Source organism: Falco punctatus (assembly GCF_963210335.1).
Source record: "Falco punctatus genome assembly, chromosome: 4".
NCBI classification, from domain to species: Eukaryota; Metazoa; Chordata; class Aves; order Falconiformes; family Falconidae; genus Falco; species Falco punctatus.
Genome location: NC_137583.1, coordinates 54,740,633 through 54,757,941, shown reverse-complemented (window position 1 = coordinate 54,757,941; position 17,309 = coordinate 54,740,633). Strand labels below are relative to the sequence as shown.

The following is a 17,309-nucleotide window of genomic DNA, read 5'->3' as shown; positions in this document are numbered from 1 at the left end:
AGAAATGTAGGATGCTTCAAACCATCTGCTACTTGACACTGCAGAGCAATAAATATGACCTCAGCAGAGCTATTATAGTGTGGAAGGTCTAAAGTGAAGCAAGACAAGGTAGTAAGAACAGATAGAGCAGGATATATGGGACACCTTATGGGATCCTGCTTGGCTTCCAGCTGCCAGACAATAGTGGCTCCTATAGTTCCTATTTCGTATCTATGAGCTCTGTGTGGATATCTAGGAAACTCAGACAAACCCATGGAGTGGGATTCAGCTTCAAACTCTTATAGCTAGACCTATGTGAAGGTAGTGTCTCTTGGACTCCTGAGTCTACAACTGTAGAAATGTACATAATGCAAAGATACAACCAAATATCTGGTTTAACCTGATTTTCTTTCTTAGAGGGTTAAATATCAAGGGCTATATTAAATATGTGTCCCTTTCAACATCCAGCACTTTCAGCATTAGGCATTCTGGCTCATAGGCAAAGTCCTGGAAAAGATCCTGTGTCTGACTGAGCAGACAGCTAAGGAGATATCCACAACACTCCACTTCAGACATGGGTAGTGAAGATCTCTTCCTTTGATCTAGTTTATCTACTTTGCCTTTGTAGTCCCAAGAGAGAAATGAGCAATTTTATAGTACAAGCACCAAACGGATTTTTGAAATCTTCTCAAGGCTGATGTGATTCATACTTTGCAAGTATCTGTTCCTTTCCACCAGGAAGTCTTGCTGACCAGATCGGAGACAGATGTTGACACTGTGGAAGTCTACAAGTAGATGACTCTTCCCCTGGCAATTTTGCCTGGTCACCGTTGTTCTGTTTCATGCATGCTGAGAAATAATGGTCTTGAAAAGCTTGGGGGTGGCTTCTGCTGGGTATTACCAACCAGATTTGGTGGAGGTGCATGCCTGATACAGTCTTGGTAGCTCTCACCAAGAGGAGTTTTCAGGAAGTCTTGTTCTCTTAGTCAGATTGTGTCCATATGACCAGCTCTGTGTCCAGAAACAATCTATGGTATATAGTGCACATGCAGTGAAAAAAGTGAGGATTTCACCTTCTGCTTTTAGCAGTCAGGCACATGCAACCGGTTCAGAATTGCATTTAAGAGTAACATTAGGAAGATCTGGAGTATGCAGTAGTAGTTAATGATGCTCTGATGTTAAGCTCCGTGTATATCTGTACTAAAAAAGCTAACTTCAGCTAAATACACATTGTACTTTGTGTATGAAAACACACCAGCAGAGCTTGAACTATGTTTTGATCCTTGTGGTCTTACACCTTCTTATGATTAAAATTGTAATTTCCCATTGGCTTTCTTTTGGGGAATTCATCCATATCAAGAATTACTGTGTGATATGACACTGTGTGATATGACACTCTTCGGTGTCTAAAATGACTTAGGCTTCTGGACATGCCTTTCCCAACAGACTTTGTGTTTGCAGAGAAGTCTCAAGAGGCCTTTGTGTACCGGTATAATCTGTAAAAACAACTGTTTGGTGTGTTCATTCTCTTTCCCTTCTTCTTGTCAATTTAGTGGCGACGCAACAAGCTATAGCTCTAAGAGAAGTACCAAGTTATGGGATGGAAAGCTGTATTTTGGCTTTTGACTGTGTCAAGGTAAAAACTTACTGGCCTGTTGGGTCTAATACTGACCTTTTTTGGTCAAAACTGGTTTAATTGCTAATGGGATCTGAGGTTATTCAGCTTTGTTATGAGGTGGAAAGACAGATATCAATTGCTGCTTTCTAACTTTTTTGTGTTTTGAGAAATTGTTTTTAACATGTATACTGCTGTAGATGACACAATAAATGTATTGCCATTTTGTATAAGTCTGTTCTGATATAAAATTGCACCAAAGAGAATTTTTCTTTTTTGTCTGTGAAGTTACAGGGTAGCTTATTTCTTCCTGAAGCAGCAGGGTGGAGCTTTGGGGGGCTAAAAGGGTTAGCTTCCTTCCTCATGGGAAAGACTTTCTGGATTCTGCTGGGCAAAGTCAATCCTGGACCAACCAGGTGTGAAATCTTTGCCATTAGTGGGCCATGCACAATCCTCCTTCATCATCATTCAGAGCAGTTACACGACAAATGCATTCAGCACACTGCATCAGTATCAAGCATGGCTGTGGTCTAATATTGCTGATACAGATGCAGGACACTCTCCATCGCAATTAATAGCCCCTGTGGCTCTGAGCTTTTGATCCACAAGTCCTTTGGGGCCTGCATATTATTCCTAAGAGGCCTAACAGGAAAAGAAAGTCCGTTGGCCTCAAACAAAGGCACTGCCAGTTGGTAAAGGTGGGAAAAGATTGGTTTCTATAACATCTGATATGCTTCAAGACTTAATTTCTTTTATAGTCAAACCTCAAGAGTTTTATGATCAGGTTCATTTTCAAGAGATCAGGTACATCCACCCTACTGGAACAGAGGACTCCATGTTAGGTGACCTGTTTCTGTTTCTTCTCCCATCTTCTTCCTTAGCTTCAGCTACAGTAAGACTTTGTCTGACCCTCATGGATCTCTGAACCCTCCACAAAGGCCACATCTTTCCACGGCTCTTCTCCCTCATCGTTTACCCACAGTACAGGGATTTGGAACCTTGACCTTTCACAGGAAAGTGGACATATATCTATTGAAACAGGGGTAGAGATGTGTCAGGGAGCAGCCAGGGCCTAAGGGACGGGAGCTGGGAGACAAGGGGCATGGCATGGGCCAGTCACAGCCCCTGTGAGGAACCAAGAAGGGCTTGGAGATAAAGAGCGGGTTCAGCCAAGAGTCCCAGCAGGCAAGTTCGTGGTGTCAGTGCCAGGCCAGGCCAGGCCATCAGCCTATGGATCTGTCCCAAATCTGTGGAGCCCTTGGTGGGGCAGGGCTGTTGCAAAGCTGGAGATCAGCATCCTACAGCATCACTGAGGCAGGGCCTGGGCTGAAACAGGGTCTTGGGCCCATGGGCAGGTTGAGAGCTGAGGGGACAGGGCAGATGTATGGATTTTAATTTTTGCTATATTTTAAATCACTGTAAATACTGTATCATAATCCATTTATATGGATTTACCAGGTGATCCGAAGCAGCCTCAGCCACTTCTTTGAGTGCTAGAGGACAGGACACAGGATGTGTCTCCCCTTTCCACCATGTGCAGAAGGGCTGTATCAGTCATTCCCTTACAAACCATGGTGACCAGCAAATGTAGATTAGGGACTCTGTTAAAGGCCTTATTTTTAAAAGTTACATCTAGTCTAAGTGATTTTTTTTAGGATCATTTTATACTTAAGAGGCACAGAAAGAAAAGGCATCTCCAAAAGCATTTCAGGCCACTCTAAAAGTCCTATGGTAAGTATCCACAATTCTGAAGAAACAATAGCACACTATAGCACATTTACTCCAAGAACGAGACACTGGGAAAAACTCATTTACTGGGTCTGTCAACACACTGAGAAGAGTACTGCCTCAAATCCAGCTGTATTTTCTGAAATAGAGAAAATCTCATTCAGATACTCAAAAATTTCTTTTACATATATATATAAATATATATATATGTAGAGGAATTGTAGAGGAATGAAGGCAGGTTAATTAACATTGATAATACACAGCTGTGGGCTGGCTTCAGGGGCGGTGGGCTGGCTGACGTAGATAAGATGCAGCTGTGGCTGGTTCTGTTAAGTAGTTAAATAGCTCTAAGTGGGATGGAAGGGGAGCACTGGGTGAAGGAAGACCTGGAAGAAGCAGAGGGAGGAGAGAGAGTGTGCCCTGGATGTGGGTGAGACAAGGAGAAGGATGCAGCAGAGGTAAGCAGGGTGGATTGGCCTGAAGAGTATGAAGAAACAGCTCAGTCAGTAGATGAACTTTAGAAACCTTGTGGGGGTTTGAGGGGTGTGCTAACTACTTATTGAAGTAACCTGGTATGGGGTGATAAAAGCCTTGTTGCAGCTTGATAGTTTTGATAGTGCTGTGACAGATACATATATCATGTAATTTTCTCCCTATCTCTAGTATAAGTTTATTTTAAAGCACTCTTTAACCCTATGTTGTCAAAACAAATTAGGTTTCTGACTTTACCAAAGGACTGTCTGGCAACCTCTAGCTAGCAAAGCACAGCCATCAAACTTTATCTGGCAGTTTCTGTCACATGTTTCAGCAGCTGAGCTATCAGTGACAACTGGATTTCCAAAAAATGTTGGACCCATGTGCTTCATGATTTAGTCACTTATCCATCATTGGACTAAGCTCCCCTAAAGTCTGTTTGTAATCCTGGATGTGGACTCAATCAGCTTTGCCTGCTCAACACGACTTGAGATGGAGTGTGTTAGGGAGGAGTTATTTTTGCACAGCAGTTTAGGAGAGGACAAGAAAGTCATAAGGTGCTTGTGATGCAACCGCACAGGTAGCCTGAATACACAGAAATCAAGCTGTAATGTTTCTTTAATGTGCTTTAGCGTAGGGTGGGGTTTGTCTCGCGAAGTAGGACCAAGGGAATAGGAAGGCACATGCACACAGAGTAGGTGCCCAAGCTTTTGTTACAGTTGATAGGCACCAAAAGCAGGAAGTGGCTGCTTAAATGCAAGTAGCTAGCTGATTCTGGGAGCTGTGTGGTGTCCTGCCTGGCCTCCAGCTCCTCTTCCAGAAAATGTGTCCAAAAATCTGATCATACCTTGAGGACAGCACAGATGTCTTGGATTTCCCAAGATATCTCAAATGGCTTTTGGTAGTTATGTTTATGCAACAGAATCTAACTCCAGATCAATAACCAATGATGTCTAGCCAGTTCAACAGCTGGCCAAAAGCAGGTGCTTACTTTAGGGAGAGCTGAGTGGCTCATGGATTTCACTGACCGGATTGCTAATACTGCCACCAGCTTAGACATCCGAACCATACACAGGCTGCCACACAGAGATGCCTAAATTTAGCTGTCATATCCTGGGAGCTGAACACCACCTTTGCTTTGCAGAAATAGAACGACAGTGGATATTTCTCATCACCACATTTCAGTTTTCTTCTGTCATGCCATGTGTACTTTTAAACTGACTAATTATTTTATCATTTACTTTGAGATGCACTGAAACATTTTGTGGTTTTCAGGCCTTTGGTTTTTTTTCCAGTAGCTTCTACCATCCCCCTGTACTGCTCTGAAAATCCAGGTCTAGGCGGGTTAGACAACCTTGGGGAAGCTCAGCATTGGCAAAGTGGGTAAAGCTGCTTGCTGGAAGGATTACTTTGAAACTGGAGCCCGCACAATCAAGCTTTCTGAAAAAAATGCTGACACTGTAAGGGTTAAAAATGTACCCTTGGTGAGAAATTTCATTTGTAACAACCTGTCTTAGTTGCAACACCAAGAAAAGGAGCTGGAACAGTTGTTTCTGATCTTTCCAGGTCTTCATGTAGTCTGTAGATGGATTTAAAAAATAATACTTGAAGAGCTAAACTGTGTAAAAGATGGCAGGGGATGAGAGAAAGAGCAAGCGGCTTTTCCTAGCTGATATAACTTAATGATATCGCAGCTGTCATCTGATCATCATCCCAATCTCATTCATGAGAGGGAGTATCCGCAGCTCGCATGGGGCGCCCTGGCTGTGAGTGGGGGGCAATGTCTGGGGGCGCTGCCTGGGCTTCTGCTCTCCCCCCCGCCCCCGGCCGGGCCAGCACACAAGGTACCCCACGAGATGGCAGTGCCTCCACGCAGACCGCACAGCGCTTCCATGCAGCCTGCAGGAACCCTTGGCTGCCTTCCCAATATATCCCTGAAGTGTTCCCTGCTCCTACGCGTGCCAGTGTCCTCAGATATGCCATCCAGCAGGGATCAGCAGCCTCTTCACAGCCCAAACATGAAACTTCTGCACCCTCCAGGATTACTAACTTCATCATCAGGTTGTCCCAAAGTGTGCCCTTTATAAAAATTATGTAAATAGTGGCTATATATATATATGCACAATATCTTCCTATAGCCCTTGATTCCAGCTTATGGCTTACACATCCTGATCCAAATTTTTTGGAAAGTAAAAGGCTTGGCAAAGTCAGCAGCACTGGGAGGGATGCAGGGACAGTTTAGACAGAGGACAGGTAGAGCAGGTGGTCATTGTATTGCTGAGGTTGCTGGAAAACATTTGAGGCATTGGATGGATCTCTGCGAGATGAGTTGTGAGGGCAACTGGAAAGAGCCTGAGGCAAAAGAGGTTATCTGAGGAGTTAATGCAAGCTGAATGCACATGGTGGTGGTATACGGGTACGGACTAGCTGGTAGGGTCTAGTAGGAATGGTGGGGTTGCTCAAGCTTCTGAATTTTTATGAAGAGATTGAGCACTGAATGGCTGATGGAAAAATCCTTCATGGTGCACTGGGACCTGTCGCTTTTCTTTGCCATTGTTTTTCCTTACTCTGGTTCCTTGGTCCAGTAAAGACTTTTCCTAGTAATAAATGGTGTATCGTGAGATAGTTGGCCTTAAAGTCACATGCAGGCCATCCTGGCAGCCCAGCTGGGAAGCAGGATTGCTGTGTGACACAAGATGGCTGATACATGCACCAAATAAATGATGAAGCTAGGTGGGAGAAAAAGTAAAGGGGAAATTGTTAGGGAGACGACTTCTCCCAGTACATAAAGCCTTAGCCCAGGTTTGGGGTTTTTTGTTTTTTTTTTTTCAGAAGAAATGTTCCCAGGTCAGCTAAAAGCAGAAACATAATTCACTCTAACTTTGTTCCTCCCCAAAGGCAGATGAAGAGATGTGGGTCAATTTCTTTTTCTAGAGAACTCAGTAATGTTTACCACAACTATTTCCTCAATAAAATATTCAGAAGTAGTCAGATACCTGAACTAATGGTCTTATCTCAGAAATGGATAGAAGCAGGGCACTGCAGGCATGTCTTAGTGACAGTGTCTTTGATGGGGAGTGGAGCATTAACTTGGGCTGCAGGATCATGTAATATTTATCTTTTCTTGGATGGAAATGTCAAAACTGTACATATTAATTGGCTACAAAACTATATCCATACTAAACACAATTATAAGATGGTCCTTTTTTATAAAGTCTCAAAAGAAGTATCCAAAGTGACATAATTAAAAATTACAAACTCACAACAGCTGTAATTATCACTTACATTTTATAGATACACATCATACAAAAGTGTTCACATCACTATGCTAGGCAACAAATTCAACACAAGAGCAAAGGTCATTTCTACAGGAAAAATTATAAGGAGGTCAGAATAGACAAAGTAATGCCTTATAGAGGGCATCTAATTTATTGGGACAGATGGTTAAATGCCTAATTAATAAAGGACTAATCTGAATTGTATAGAAATCTGGACAATTAGTCTCTGCTCTAGTAATGGAACTAGAGATGAAGCACCTAAAATCAACAAAGAGGTTTCTGTGAAGTGTCTCCTCACCTAAATTAACCAAGAGCAGAGTAAAATGAGGGGCTGGAGCCCTAGTTTTTGAAGCCAAACTCAAACTGCAGTTCACAGAAAGCCAACATGTACTTCAGTGGCCACAGTCTCTAGCAGCGCTTTCAAGCCTGAATGCTGGTTGTCCTGGGAATGGTCCTATCTTGAAAGGAACCGTAGCTATGTCTAGTGTACCTTGTGTGCCCTTTCTATACTTTTGGAGGGTTTGAGGTAGAGTCCAGCTCGGTCCTGAATAAAGAAGGCAGCCACCCAAAGAAGCAATGCAAGCACAACATCGGTTCACTCTGGTTTACTAGACCATACTTTGCGTCACTAGACCACCCTGCTGTGTTGGTAATTCTGACCCCAGGAACATCACTGAGTAGTGTGATAATGAGCTGAGAGAAGGTGGGCAGGACTGAGACAATCACAGCAGGTTAGTCCTCAAAGGGAAGTCTCCAAAAAAGCACAATTTAATTGTGTATTTTGTTGATGGATCCAGCCAGTCTTCAAGATTAGGGTGGCAGAAAGTCTATTCCAGCTAGGCAAGGGCCAGCATCTGGGCACTGAGATAAATTATTTTTTATTTCAATTAAAAAAATATTTGAATTTTGAGTAATTTAGAATAAATTCTGAGCTCAAGTTAGCCCAGCTGGCACACTGTATTGGGTTTGCTCTAATTTCTTCCTCCATATGCACATAATCTGCCTAATGTTCAGCTATTCCATGTTTTCCCACAGGGAAGAAAAGGTTTGTGGTCCTCTGGCCTAATTTAATCTCTATGTTCAACAGGCATGGAAGAAAAAAATCCTAGCAGATAACGTAATTTGTTCTCTTCTTGTGTCACCCTTGAGACACCTCGAGATTCCTGTTGAAGGAGGTTGCTGCTCCATAGTTAGGTGCTTAGCAAGTTTCTGTGTGTAATTCCCACCAAACTGGCTCATGTTTTCTCAAAACAGGTAGTAAAATGTCACCAATCACTATAGAAAAGTAATGGTATCGCCACTGTTTCAAATGAAGATTAGGAATAATGCTCTTGAAAATTGGAAATTTTGGGAAACACAAACATGCTGGGCCTGGAGAAGTTAATGTAGTTCCTTTCTTTTGGGTGCTAACCTGTTGATCCACACTAGCTTAGAGTCTGGCTCTTTACCACAAAATAAATGGATTTTATATGCTTAAGGGGAGAGAGAGAGACAGGGTTGTGACACTGATCTGGACCTGGTGAGAATAGCAGTTCAGACAAGAAATTCACAGAAAGCTCTTGACACCATGGAAAGCTGTAAAGGATCCAAGTTGCCCATCTTTTAGGTAGTATGTTACAATGTCACAACAACTCATCCTGCTAGAAAGTCTCAGACAGAAGTTACACCATTCTGGCACACAGATGTTTTCCTTTTTGGACTAAGTTTTTCAAGCAGTGACAACTGGGTGACATAGTTGACTGGACTGTTTTCTCTGGACAAAGTCCCATGTTTGTGTGTGAAGTTCAGGTATTCTTGATACTGCCATCTGCACAGCTGTTTCTGCAGTTCACTTTGAACCTATGGAAAAGGAATTTAAAAACAATCAGAAAATGAAGTCCTGGTGGACATTGAAGGTAATATTTGCCAAAATGTCTGCCTGACTACTTTGCCCAGATGCACAAAGGCACCCAAATCAGTCAGGATTAAGCCTTAACACATTTTTAGAACTTAAACTATGACCCTATTCACTTTTGAAAACAAATAGGCTTAATTTCCAAAATTCAGAGGGTGAGTAGCTTTTGACTGCAGTTTCTTTGTTTATAGTTGTAGGTCTGCTTCATAAATACTTTTATTTTTCCATATAACTTCTATTTTTTCCTCATACTGAATCTTTTGTGCATCCTGGCTATGCCCATGTATGGGTCCCCCTCCAGGCTGTCAGTTTATCCAGATTGAAATCCCTCTTAAAGATCCCTTACTGACTCTGAAGGATGCTGAATCAACCACAATACATATTACACTTGAAAGAAATCTCAGGGATGCTCAAAAGCCTAGGAAAACTGACTGTTTTACCACCTGACAAACAACTGACCCATAGGTTGACCAACCTGAAGGTCCATGGCTTGCTGTTGACATTACCAAGACTGCAATGAGGGGGCAGGGGGGAAGGTATGTCCTGCTGCCCTCCACTGAGCAGCTCACACTCAAAGCTGTAGCAGAAGGAGCACAAGCAGCTGCAGGAGACATCCAGCCCTTGCAACCATTCACACAAGCAGCCAGCTCCTGTGAATTAATTGTTTGTCATGCCCTGTTACCACTGCTCATGTTCAACTTCATTTCTATTTGCTTCTCCTGCAAGGGGGGTGGCCCTGCTGAATGTCCAACAAAGTGACTTACAAACCCCATCCTAAACTGAGATGGGTCAAATGCTGATAACACAGCTGCCATCTTCTCTGACTGTCATTAGTGCTGAAAATCCTATGATTGTCACAGCTGTAGCACCATTAGCACAAACACACTCCAAATTAAATGCAGAACTAAACTATTAAGTGAAACTGAATTGTTATAGGGGACATATGTAAGGAAAAATGTGATTTAAGTACCTTGAGCTTAGGAACTAATCTAGTAATTCTGTTACATAACCCTCTGTTAGGTATGGTCTTGACATACAGAAAAGAGGGTGGGACATGCAGAAGTACATCTTGGATGTCAGGGCTCCCTTGAAGTCACTGGCAATATTTGTCATTGAGATGGCCCCTGTCCTGCCTTTATTCTCCCTGTTCACCACATAGAACATACTCTGTCCTCTGAAGCTTTCAAGACTCTAAAAATTAAAAGAGGGGCTTCCCCCACCAACCCAGTACTCCAGTAGCATCCCAGTAAGCTCAAGGCCCTTCAGCACTCCTGCGTACAACACCCGCCTTCGGTTTAAGCCCATACCACCCTGCTTGGCTGCAGCAGTCTCTCACGTTGTTGCAGATACTTTAAACCAAAGGAATACACACAGAGAGAAAATACTAATTAATTTTTTTATGATTGTAGGAAGCTGTAACAAATGCACTGCCAAGCTGTAATGAGTGGCCAATGTTCCAGAAGCAGTTATCCCTAAGCAGCATGGATGCAAGCCAACCCACACCACTTAATCCTAGGGCCAGAGATCACTCTCTGCCTGTCCTTTTTTAACACCTAGTAGGTCTGGGTGTTGTGTGGTCTAATACACAAGCTATTCAAAGGCTGTTGGCAAGGAGTCTATGTAGACAGAAGGTAGGTGGGGAGTAGAGCATTCTGTATTTACAGTAATCTTGAAGGTACTTTCTCTGAACAGCACTAGAACAGCCATTATAAATTGATTTCCTAAACAGCAAACATTTTAGGCGTTATTCATCCTTAGGTAGGATTAATTTCAATTAGCTATCCCTATGAGAGGTGTCCAGTCTAAGCTAGTAGGGAAACTGAGGCATTATTAGTGGGTCACTCTTCTCATTCAACCTACACACTTTTCTGAGGATGTGTTCCACGTTTTCTCTTGGCTTTTGATTCATTTTGCTTTTGGGGGGAAAGTGCAAACAATTTTTTTTAGGTTTTATAATGATTGGTTTTCTAAAATGTACTGCAGGGAATTTATCCGAACTCTAACGTTACAGAACCAGGAGAGAAAATGTTTGATCAAAACTACTGAAAATGCACAGGCTACCCAAGGAAAGGGAAAGGAAAAGACACTAAGAGAAAATAAACCTAGAGAAAGGAAGGAGTGTTACAAGCTTTCCATTGAGATACCATCATGATAGCTATCAGACATAAAGCAGAAAAAAGTCCCCGACAGAAAAGTCACCAACTGTTTGTAAAGGGTCATTGCTTCAAAGATTATTTTGTGTCCTTCTGTCAGAACTGTAGGAATACAAATAAAGTCAACAAAGGTACCAAGGGAAAAAAAAGATATGGGTGTATTTCATGCTTTCAGGAGCAGATCAAAGCACTGTTCTGTTCTGGAAATGGGGGGGGGGAGATGCAAAACAAGAAAGGCCCATGAGTTTAAAAGGTTTTGATAATCTAATGTACTTGCTACTCACCTCTGCATTTGAGAAGCAATATAGAAGAGCGACAACAAAACCCTAGGAGAGGTAGGGCAGGGGAAAAAAAGCCAGTCATCAGGATTTATAGCACAGAACCAGAGAAAGAAATCAGGTTTCATTCAAAATTTAAGTAAAACAGCAAAAAATACCTTTTTCTGTTTTTTATTGTTCCATTGGAATTCAGGTGATGTGGCACTATTTATTGGGTTTTCATAATAGTATTAAATTCCTTAATGGACTGGCAACACTGTATGTACATTATTGCTCTTGTGTGGAGACGCTAAGGACTAACTTACTGTTTACTGTATCTTACAAACAAGTTCTCCCTCAAATGAGGTAGTAGGAACCTCTGCCTTGTTCTAGTCTACACTTACAGTAGTGAATAAAGTGGGTGAGGACCTGCTCTTGGTTTGCATCTTTAGCGCTAAGCTATATTCTTTCATTCACAAGAGGTTGGTTGGGTTCAGCCAACAACCTATTGGGAAAAGTCTTGGGTTCATGTTCACCCAGAACTGCAGTCAGGCACTGCCTGGGGCAGCGGGAGCCAAGCCGTGTCACAGGCTGTGTTAACACCGGCAAGTACTGCATGGGGTTACACTACATCTGTGATAGTAAACTGGGCAAGGCGCAGCCCTGGATACTGGCCTTTGCTTCTCTGTGTCATTAAAATGTCAGTACGGCCCATGACACAGCTCTGGCTTGGGCCAGCAAGTATTTTCCCTAACAGTCTGGCCATAGCTGAGAGGTAAGTATGGAAGAGGGATGATTTTTCAATATGTATCAATGTGGACAAGCTATTTGGGGGTAGAGGGGGAAAAGGGAATTTAAAAGACCTCAGCTATTTATTACAAAATGTACCATGCCCAGGCCCTGGCTCTCTTACATCCAAGATACTGTTCTGAACAGTGGTATAGCAAGATAAACAAACAAACAAAAAAAATATCAATGTGGTGGATTCACTACTGCTAAAAGGGTAAGGGTAGAACAGGTTGTTACATATTATCCTTATTTTTTCCTTCCTCTTATCACCTTTACTATATGTGGCATTAGTTTCAATCAGTTCACCTTAGTCCATAGACTGGTCTTTAGGGCACTCTGTCATTATTATTCAATAAAGGTAGATATTGTATTGTTTCTGTGATTATTAATATGAAGTCTGAGTCGGAACTCTAAAGCAGTGTGATATTTCAAATAATAAGATAAGGGAACAAACAAGAAAAAGAGTTTGCAAAGGAATAAGATGGAATGTGTGTGTTGAATTTAGATGCGTTATTAATACTACTCTAATAATCAACCTAAAAATGTAAGACTCCTGAGAGTCTGGTATTTTCAGACCAAACCTCTTAGGACTGATAAACATTTTGTCCATCTTACCTGAAAAGAACCCAAGCCCAGCTCAATATAAAGGCGAGCTTCCAGGCCGGTGCTTTCTGGGAAAAATGCAAATATGATGTAGTGCACTCCAAAGAGGGGAATTAAGAGTAATGTGGATTTAGCAAGTCTCCTGGCAAACCAAGAATTGAAGAACAATGCACTGTTAGAAACAGGGAATTATTGACAGCAATTATATGTTGGAACAAATGTTGATACAGAAGAAAGCTCCATAATGGAAACTACTACATCCAGCAAAGTTATGGAAAAATTATTTTCTGCCACTCCCACCATCGACACCTGGTGAACAAAGCTGAACAAAGCGGTATGCAAGCTTTCTGGATTGAATTTTAAAGGTTCTTCTCCATACTATACATGCAAAACCAGAGGCACCACACTAAGTACTCTGATCTGCTCTCCTGAGACTAAATTCCAGCAGGTGTAGGTAACCTGTGTCATAAGACAGCCGTATCTTATGATGAGTTAAATAGCTCACTAGAGTTCTCTGACTGCAGAGATGAGATCCCCATTGATTGCCAAGGGGCTCATACACAGGAAGGTCTAGGTTCAGTCATCAGAACATCAGCATCATGTTACTGCTATGAATTTTAAGGAAATTATCTACAACTTTCTCTTGTGGCCATTTGTGTGGAAACGACTGGAAGCAAGATGGATGGATTACCTGACATTTAGCGTTTATGCTTTCAAGCTGAGTCCTTTCAGAGTTGTAACACTTTATATTTTACTTTTCTCATTGTTCCCAGCACATCCACCCCACCCTTCTTCCCCTGAAGAAAAAGAGAGATCTGATATTTGGGATGAAAAGGCAAGTTTACGTTGTTATTTCTTCTGGGGATTTCTCTTTCTATTAGTAAGGAGTAAAACATTCTGTGCTGCTGCCCATAAAACATTTCTTAGAGCAGCTAGAATGGGTCAGTATCAAGGGACCCAGAAATACTCACACAAAGTGGCTTGAATGGCTCCCTCCTCCCTCTTGAGATTTCAATTTATGGACTAGAATTCTGATCACATTAATAAAGATAATAAAATTAATCTGAAAAGACAAGAGAAAACCTGTAAACTTACTACAAATCAGGACATATCTTCAGTTGATACTAATTAACTAAAAATCCCCAGGCATAGGAATTGCACCGCTATAAACCGGTGCAGATCTGCTCTCAAATCAAAGGCATTAGAAACAGTACTCATTTTCCCCACCAATATATAGTTATAAATAAAGATATGCTGAAAGTAATGTTCCATTAATATAGATCTACCTATCTCAATATTGGGTTACATCTGATATTAACCCCTTGTACTTGTTGTCAGGACCTAAGCAGATCTTATAGAGCCCCAATAGTCCTCCCTGTTCCCTTCATTGTTTGTAACAGAAATTATAACAGATACAGACCTAAATAACATACTCTTTCCTCCCTGAGTTTAGATGGAATAAATGTGTGCTTGGTGTGTGGGTATGTATGGTTGTCTTAAGGTTACATCCAAAGAACTCATTTTAAAAATATACTAGATAAAATTATGTATGTGTTTCTTGTATTAAATCAGTTTCCTGTTATCTAAGAATCTTGCCAATATGGATTGCTTTTCTTCAGAAATTACTTTAAAAGACACAGACATGACTGTAGTATGTGGAATGCAGCTGTCAAGATGATTCCATTATGTCCTAGCATGATTCTAGAAAATGTAGGATTTACTTTTTAGTTTGTGATTTATGGTGGGTTTTTTGGGGGAAAACCCAACAAAAACAACAACAACAAAACCACATGTTATACAATAAAGTCCCGCTATTTGAAATTCCATACTATAGCATGTGCTATTGCTTTTCTACCAGCTTACTGAAAGGAGATGCTAACTTAGCTTTCCCATTTTAAAAGAAACTCAAGACAAAATGAAAAAAACATACTAATACGGTCAGCAGGATGGGGCCTTTGATGATCCATAGCACCACTCCATGTTCATCATCATCCCAACATCTGAAACAAGGAAAGCAGTCATGTTATCTGTCCCATGTGAGATTTCCACAACACATGGCAGTCACAGAATAGGAAAGTGATGGACACTAAGTTTTTAATCACTATGTCAAAGCCCCTGCCAGTACTGGTATCCTGATAACTCTCTAAAAGTCCCTGTGCAGCCTGATCTAAAGGGAGTTTATTCAGTAAGAGGCAAGGGTTGAAGAACCAAAGCAAAGTTAAGGAACGCACATTTGTATTTTCAGGCATCTTTCTTATAAGCCTTTTTTTCCTCCCTGTTGAAAAAGTTACTGTTTTACAGAGTACAGATTGGAGACTAAGCCACTGTGCACCCACAAATGTAATGACTTTGGGGTCTTGAGGAAATAGGCAAGAAAAATCCAGAGTCCTAGTAAAGGTGCCCTGAAAGGACAGAGCAGAATGGGCATTTAGTCTCTGTTTTGAAACTATTCATGTATTTAACATCAATAACAATGCAATTTAACTCCCTCCAGCCAAGTGCCATACCTGCTAGGTTATATTGTGCTCCCTCTTCCTGTATCTTCCCTTCCAGTTCTGTGACACCGAATATTTGGCTGCGTAACAAGAAACTTTACGGATGGTAGCTTATCTCAGCATGTCTGCATGTAAGGTATCTTTGCAAAGTGAGTTCAGAACAGCTGTGTCTGAAGAACTTGGGTTTCCCATTTACTAGGTGATTAGGTAAAAGATGAGTGGTTCTGGTACTATAGGGGTTTTATACATTTAATATTATAAGACCAAGCAAATGAATGGAGGATCTGCAATGAAATTCCTCTGACTGTAGATGTCTTCGTTGGACGTGTTCAACTGTTTTTCCTTTGCAGTCAAAGATCAATACAACAGGACAAAATTCAACTCATCCAAAATACTTCAGAGAAGTAAACTGAGCAGGTCAGTGCTTTGCTGGAAGAGTAGCCGAAGTTCAGCCACTTTTCAGCCCCCTCTAAGCCTGTGAGAGCTTCTCAGAGCTGTTGTTCCTGCTCTCCACCTCCCTCTGAACTATATAACTGGAGTATCTTGTGCCAGATTCTTCTGCTACAGATCCAACAGATGAACCCAGCAATTCTTTGGAAAAAATGCCGTGGGAAAGAAGGAAAAATGAAATCTTCCTTGCACCTCTCCTGGCTACAAAAAGGAAGCATGTGGTGTGGAAATATAAAACACTTCCACTTATGAAACATTACAGTAGAGAACTTCTACAGATGTTCTCCAGTAATATCAAGAAAGGAAAAAAGGATGTGTCAAGTGTAGTGGACCATAGAACTTACTGCTTCTACATCATTAATCTGAGTCCTGAGGTGTAAAATAATATCTTTTTGAACTGACCATTGATGTGAAATGACCTGAAGGCCTTCAGGGCATGTTTTAGTAAACAGTCAGCTGCTTTGTGCCTGGCTGTCATATAAAAGATAGAAATAATAAAAAAAAAAACCCACCACCAAAACAAACCAACAAAGAACTGAATGGAAATGAAAGAAGAAACTGCTTATCAGGACATAACGTGTTTGTTTTGGGAAGTACTTATTTGAAGAGATTAGGGTTAGCAATTTATGGCTGATTTTTAACAGAAGCAGAAACTTTCTTAAAACATAATTATTTCAAGGACTAGGAATTAGGAAACGAAATGATAGTTCAATATTCACTATGATGTTTCCAGGTTTTATTACTCCATATATGCACATCAAAACCAGAAGGACTGAAATTATTTTCTCTCTCACTTGCCTACGAAGTGTAAAGATTAGAGGCACAACTTTGGAACAATTTCTTTTGCCTGTTTTTTATATATACACTCTTTCCCCACCAGAAAATCAAAATACAATACAAAATAGGACATCCTTGACTTCCTTATTCAAGCTTTAACTTACCCAGTATTTTGTTGATGAATTCTTGTGAGGACCCAAGCAAACATCATTAACTTACCCAGTATTTTGTTGATGGATTCTTGTGAGGACCCAAGCAAACATCATTAACTTACCCAGTATTTTGTTGATGGATTCTTGTGAGGACCCAAGCAAACATCACAGCAGTGGGAGCTCCTGGACAAATCAACATGGGACATAATATAACTGTTTTGAATACAATGTCCCATGGAAACTTTATTTCATGAAGTTTCACAGTGCAGCAGATTGGATATACATTAAAGGTCAAACAGTGGGTCAGGCAATTTTAAGTAACATTACAACAGAACTGAACTTGCAGTTCAGGGAAAGAAAAAAACCAACCAAACAAAAAAGCAGGAGAATGATATCAAAACGAAGGCAAATAGGGGATGCTGTGAAACCATGATGTCAAAAATATCAGCTGATTACTTGAAGGTTTGGCCATGAATTACAGGCATTTGTGAAGCTGGAAGAATCACTTATTTAGCTAGAGCTCTTTTATCTTGTGAATTGCAAGCATGCAACTCTTTGTACATTAGCTGGAAGAGTTCACAGTTTTGTCCGGAGGACCCTCTATTAATCATTCTAGACCCATCAGCCTGTGAGCATTCCATAAGAATTTAGCTAAATCCAGGATC

The 17,309-nt window shown here is 41.2% G+C and overlaps 2 protein-coding genes across 2 annotated transcripts in view; one reads left to right on the top strand and one right to left on the bottom strand.

Annotated features, from left to right (window-relative positions):
* The window catches only part of LOC308063974 (growth hormone-releasing hormone receptor-like), a 494,830-nt gene that overhangs the window by 427,290 nt on the left and 50,231 nt on the right, over nucleotides 1–17,309 (top strand). The gene's annotated exons all lie outside the window — the stretch shown is intronic.
* The window catches only part of LOC308063973 (vasoactive intestinal polypeptide receptor-like), a 36,398-nt gene continuing 22,959 nt past the window's right edge, over nucleotides 3,871–17,309 (bottom strand). The window contains exons 8-13 of the mRNA XM_080387719.1: nucleotides 16,767–16,827; nucleotides 14,701–14,770; nucleotides 13,742–13,833; nucleotides 12,783–12,912; nucleotides 11,406–11,447; nucleotides 3,871–8,913 (exon numbers count right to left, since the gene is read on the bottom strand). Of these exons, the coding sequence (XP_080243845.1) occupies nucleotides 8,725–8,913; nucleotides 11,406–11,447; nucleotides 12,783–12,912; nucleotides 13,742–13,833; nucleotides 14,701–14,770; nucleotides 16,767–16,827 (584 nt within the window). The 3' untranslated portion in view covers nucleotides 3,871–8,724. The remainder of the gene's footprint in view (nucleotides 8,914–11,405; nucleotides 11,448–12,782; nucleotides 12,913–13,741; nucleotides 13,834–14,700; nucleotides 14,771–16,766; nucleotides 16,828–17,309) is intronic.